At 59.6% G+C, this 5,760-nt stretch overlaps 1 protein-coding gene across 1 annotated transcript; it reads left to right on the forward strand.

The window, feature by feature from the left end:
- Nucleotides 1–222: 222 nt before the first annotated feature.
- LOC116150998 (uncharacterized protein CXorf49 homolog) lies at nt 223–3,962 on the forward strand. Its single transcript, XM_031446617.2, has 6 exons — nt 223–1,575; nt 2,192–2,348; nt 2,870–2,946; nt 3,208–3,253; nt 3,645–3,686; nt 3,791–3,962. Exons 1-5 carry the CDS (start codon nt 352–354, stop codon nt 3,683–3,685), a joined length of 1,545 nt encoding a protein of 514 aa, XP_031302477.2. The 5' UTR covers nt 223–351; the 3' UTR covers nt 3,686; nt 3,791–3,962.
- Nucleotides 3,963–5,760: the final 1,798 nt, after the last annotated feature.

Consider the following 5,760-nt stretch of genomic DNA (forward strand, 5'->3'; position numbering starts at 1 on the left):
ACAGCCGCATTCTAAACATCACCAGCTCTGCTGCCAACTCGCCAACTGCCCGACCACCTTGGGACTTGGCGGCGAACCAGAGGCCCTGACCCCATTGGTTGGGCCTCGAGGGGCGGGCCAACAAGGCGCGCGCTGGTTGGCGGAGGCCGGACCAATAAGGAGGCCCCAGCGCGGTCGTTAACCTCGCAGCGACAGCCGCGCGTCGTGTGAGGTGATCTCGTGTGGCGCCAGTGGTGCCTGACGCCGCCTCAGAAGGCCACCTGCCTCAGCCTCCGTGACCACGGTTGTGAGCGCGACCGGGACCCGGGCGATCAGTTGACGCCCCTGAAGCGAGGCCGCCCCGGTCGCGACATGAGCTCCCCGGATAAGGTGTCTGTTTCGGAAGCGGGTTTCGGCCCAGAGGGCGGCGAGCGGGACGGCGTCCGCCAGGCCGGCCGCAGAGCCCAGGGGCGACCCGCCCCCGGCCCCAACCCCAGGGCGCCGCGGATCGGCCAGGGCGAGGGCAGGGGCGGCTTCGCGGCCCCCAAGGGCTTCGAGTCCGAGCGGGTGGTGCTGGAAGCAGGAGGGCCGGTGCTCTGGGGCCGCGAAGGCCGACCCGGCTCCTCAGCGGACGACAAGGGGGACGCCCGGGACCTGGCCGACGAGTCTGCGGCCGCCATCCTGCAGCAGCTGACCGACCGGGACGTGCTGGGCGTCCGCAGATACCCGTCCCGGGTGAGCTCAGCCGCCAGAGAGTCCCGCCTGTGGGCCGGGCCCAAGGCGGCTCCCGGCGGTCGAGGCGCGGCCGCCCAGAGCTGTGGAGAAGCGCAGCCGGCTGTGGCCGGCCCTCTCCCGCCTGATGGGGCTGAGGGGGGCCGGACCTGGGGGACGCCTAAGAGAGGCACGAAGAGCAGGATGAAGGCGGCTGCCGATCGGCCGCAGTCCTTCATGGAAGGCCTGGTGGGGCCGCCTTCAGACACCGAGTCGTCAGATGAGTTCAGTGAGCTCCAGCCGATTAGAGTGAGCATTTGCCTCAAAGAAGGAGGCCAGGTCAAACCCCGCAGCTCTAAGGATCCGAGGGACACAGCCAGACACTCGACTTTCCAAGTCAGGGAGAATTTCCTGCCCTCCGCTCCCCAGGGACTCACTTCGGTTGTGGAAAGGCAGGACGCTGGGGAGCTGGAAATGTCTTCCCCTAAGAAAATGCAAAGCATGCTCTGGGGGAAGGCAGGGAACAGGCCCTACCCCGGACATGCTGCTGCTGTGAGCAGCCTGCCCCAGGCCACTCCTAGGAGGAAGGGGGCCAAGGAGAAGAAATCCTTCCAGGGTGCCTCCAACCTGCCCCTGGGGAGAAATTTCCCTCCCTGGGGGCAGCAAGTCTCGGCAGCTCCCCTGGAACCGGCCACCTTCCCCCCAATCTCTGGTATTCCGCTGCTTGGGAGGTCCAAGAGGTATTCCTCGGTCCCTTCGAGAACCAAACAGTCCAAGCACAGCGGCACTGGCAAGAAATCCGTGGCCAGGAGGGCAAGGGTGTCCGAACCTGCGGTGGCAGGAGAAGACAAGGACCCAAATAGAGACCCAGTCGCAAAGGGCCAAGTGAGTAGGCCATGCTCCTCCTCTCTCCCCCTTCCCCCTCCCACCGCCCCCCACCGCAAAGTTCTTTACCTGTGCTCCTTCTGTCCATCCCTCAGGGGTGGTCATTGGGCTCCCCTGGGTCACTGGGTCATTAGGATGCCAGATCGGGGTTGTTCTACTAGGGACAAACACTAAGGTTTCCCTTGGGGTGTGGGGGTCACTGTTCCCCCCCCCCATGGCTGGTATCCGGCCTCCTCTCCCAGACAGAGGCTGGGATGGAAGGGTGAACTGGTAGCTGAAATTGGATCAGGGGACCCCTTAGAAGTTTGGGGAACAAAACTTCAGTGATTAGAGTCATCAGCTTCCTGATTCCTATTTCCTAGCTGTTCCTTGCAGGGGGCCTGAGCTTTCTTAGTACCCCACTGTTGTCCCTGGCTCAACTCTGTCTGCTGGCCTGGGGCTGACTGAGGGAGAAAGTGCTGATGAGACCAGCCTGTCACATTCCACTCCAGTCCCCTGCCTTACCCCAGCCTCGAAACAGGTTCTCTCTCACCCACACACAAACATAGATACACATGCAACCAAGTAAACACACACACACATCCTGAATCCAAATTGGTAAGAAATTTTGTTTCAGCTTCCAACACACAGGCGAGGGCGATCTTTTTCGTGCGGACATCGTGGGGCATCCAGCAGTGGTAACCTCAATACCAGAGCCTCCCAGGATTCAGGACGCTTAGAGCCCCTGGCCCGGAACCAGGGAGACGACATGCCCAGAGGGCCTGCACCCCCAGGTGAGTCTCCTGGGTTTGATAGGAGGGGTGAGGGGACGAGGAGAGAAACCTCTTGCTGTCTCTGCTGGGGGCTCAGCCATGCTCCCAGGCAACTTCTCCCCCAGGAGATGGGGTGAGGTCAATGGTTGTCTTGGGCCACATCATCCTCTGTGTGGGGTTTCTGGGGCAGGGGTGATGGTGGCAGTGCCCCAAACTGCAACTGTGGACATAGACTTGTGGAGGAACAGCCTACGCTGTTAAATCCTGTTCACCCACTTTGTTCCCCCAGCTGCTGGATGTGGCTGCAGCTTCTGAGGGGGTCGAACCCAGAGCCACAGTCTCTGGGGACCACAGTTGGGGAATGGCTGCCCCTGGGGAAGAGAGGAGGCAGGCTTAGACAGAAGGTTGGAGCCGCTGGGGGGAGCAGGACTGGCTTGTTACCAGTAGGGGGTGGTGCTGCCTCACCTCCGGTTAGACCCTGCTAGGCCCTGTCCACTTCACTGGGAGCCTGAGAAGCTGGATTGTGTGTCCTTTCCCTGTAGGTGACCAGGAACCACTCGACCAGCCCCCAAGACCAGAAAGGCAGCAGCAGGCACCAGGAGCGCAGGGCTGTCCTCGGGTAATGCTTCCTCTGGTTCTTGGAAACAGGCCCAAACTACATGGGAGGATCTGTGTTTAGGTTAAACTGACTTCTGTGCGGCCTGCTTCCCTGCCCCCAACCCACAGCCTACGAAGGGAGCCCACGTCCTTTCCCCTGGGGAGCCTGAGCCAGTCTAGCCGCGGGGCTTTGGGATGTAGAGTCGGGAGGAGAGGGGAAGGTGAAGGAGAGAGGAGGCCAGAATATACTAATCATTTCTCTTTCCGGTGTCTCCTGACCTAGTGTCCCGTGCTGCAGAGAGAAATAGACAGCCTCAAGGAGCAACTCGGTATGAGGAACCAGGGGCAGAGAGCGGTGTGTTAGTGCAGAACCCGGGTGGGCGCTTGGGGTGGGGTGGGCTGCAGGTGCAGGCAGCCCCTCAGGGACGAGCATGCCTGCGGGGAGGAGACCTAGCAGGCCTGGCCCTGGAGCCTGCTGCATGTTCTGAATGGTCCTGACATGGCCCAGAGCCTGAGAGCTGCTTGCACACTTTGGTTCCCTTTAGGAAGCATTTCCACATTTAGTTCAGGTGGTGGTGGAGTGAATCAGGCCCAGGGCTCTTTGCATCTGGGCAGGAGGGGGTTTCAGGTTGCAGGGCTGGGCGGTTCGCCATGGGGACAGGGCTTGGGCTTCTATATCCCTATGTCTGGAGTGCCAGCTTATGCCTCTCCCCGTTTCAGCGGCCATGGAGAACCTGGCTTACAAGTTCCAGATCCTGTGAAGTGAGTGTTACACACACCATACCCCTCGCCACAGTCCTGGCTGTTGAGCAGGGCCGAGGGCTGGCCCTGGCTTGAGGCTCTTCCCTGACTGTGCTGTCTCACAGGTTGAGCCCAGCATCTTCATGCAAGAGGAGCCGCTGATACCTCTGGGGCCCGGGAGCTGTGGCCAAGCTCGTTCCCTCCTGCTCTACCTCAGCCAGGGCCTCCTCCTCTCTCTTGTTTGCTCCCGCCCCACCCGTTTCACAGCAGTTTCCAATTAAAGTACCTCTCACGGTCTGTGGTCTGTCCTCTCTCTGGGGAGGCAGGGGAGTGGGCAGGAGCGGGGCAGGAGCTGTTCGGTGTCAGAGCCTTTTCCAGAACAGTCCCTCTGGCATCCTGTGGTGGGCCTTCTCCCTGTGGGGAGTCCGGGGAGCCTCTGCTCCCATCCCTGCAGTCAGGCCTGCAGAGTGCCTGGCTCTGGGTTTGGTGTGGGCTCTGCCTGTCCGCACTGGCATGTCCTCCCCTTCCCCTGGAGGCCGTCTTCCAGTTCCCTCCAAACCCCTCCTCCTTTGGGGTCCGGCGGTTCCCATTCATCGCTGCCGTTCCCCCTCCCCATCACCAGGAACCCATGACCCCTTCCAGAGCTCCCATGCCCCTTTCCCTCAGTGGGATCACCATCCTGCTCCCCCCCCCCATCCACCCTGCTTTGCTGTCAGAGCACCCTCGATCCCTCCCCTGGCTTGCCGTCGGTGGCCTTCCTGCACGTGCACTTCAGCAGGTGTTAAACAGGCACAGTTGAGCTCATCTTCCCTCTCCTGAGACCCAATCCTGCCTGTGAGGTCCCTACCTCCCCCTGGTGCCACCATGCACAAGGACATCTCACCCAGGAACCTGCGAGTCGTCCTCCTGTCCTCCTTAGCTCTCACTACTGATCCTGGGTTACCAGTCTTGTCATGTCTGTCTCCGCGGGTTCAGTAGAGGGATGGAGGCAGAAGTCACGGCCCGGTGGATTTCAGAGCAAGAGGGAAGGTACAGGGAACACGGGAGAAAAGCACAGGGTCGTCTCCGGCTGGAGTTAGGGGAAAGGCGTCTGTTTGGTGCCAACCTGGGGGAGACTGCCCGCCAGCAGCTAGACGTGGATGGTCCAGCCCTTGGAGCTTTCACATCCTCCCTGCCCGGCCAGCTGACCGCCCTCCTCCAGCCTGGTTGCCTCCTTACCCTTGGGTGGAAAGTGACCATTCAATTCTATGTCAAGTGGGGTTGGTAGGTCTCAGTGTTCTTTCCTGGTCCCAGTCAAGGAGTGTTGACCAGCCCCATGACAAAGATTTTCATGGAAATGATGTTTCCGTGTCCCAACTCAATCTCCCAGACTATCTTTTTAGGGCACAGATGATTGAGTCTAAACTGCATGTTAGATTTCCCCCTCACTGGAGGTTGGGAATCACTTCCTTCCCTCAGCCAAGACCCAGTGCTGTGCCAGCCTGAGACTCAGAGGCGCATATTTGTATTGAGTGAGGTATAGCCAGGTTCTGCTGGTCACCCTTCCTGAGAAATCAGGGGTTTAATAAACAAAAGCGGGGGTATGATTGTTGATAGAGCATTAAAGTTGTCTGTGTCTGTGTTTGTGAATAAATTTCATCAGGGACAATCTCCCTTAAGGGAGAAAGATGTGACTCAGGGAGGAAAGGGAGTACAGACTGTGGTCAAGAATCTCTAAAGCATTGAATGAGCAAAAGCAAGTTTCACATCTCCTTTATTCCAGGAGTGTTGTTAAATTCCCAAAACGTAGGAGAGGGATGTTTCACAAGGCATGAAAGCCTACAACGAGGTGTCAGGACGCTCAAAATGTTGGAGTGGCTGGAGGAGGCTCTGGGTCCTACTGTGTGATTCGAAAACATCTGACAACCACTGTGCGTCTGGATGGATTGAGAATGGGAAGGATGGCTCCTCAGAGTAGCTGGGACTCTGCTCATCTTAGAAGCAGGGGGACCCACGTAGGAGACGCCGAACATGAGGAACCCGGGAAACAGGCAGGATGGGCGCAGTGAGGATGGGAAGTAAGAGGTGACTGCACCTGGACAATGGGGTGCCCCTG

This window comes from Camelus dromedarius, chromosome X (genome assembly GCF_036321535.1).
Source record: "Camelus dromedarius isolate mCamDro1 chromosome X, mCamDro1.pat, whole genome shotgun sequence".
In the NCBI taxonomy this organism is placed as follows: domain Eukaryota; kingdom Metazoa; phylum Chordata; class Mammalia; order Artiodactyla; family Camelidae; genus Camelus; species Camelus dromedarius.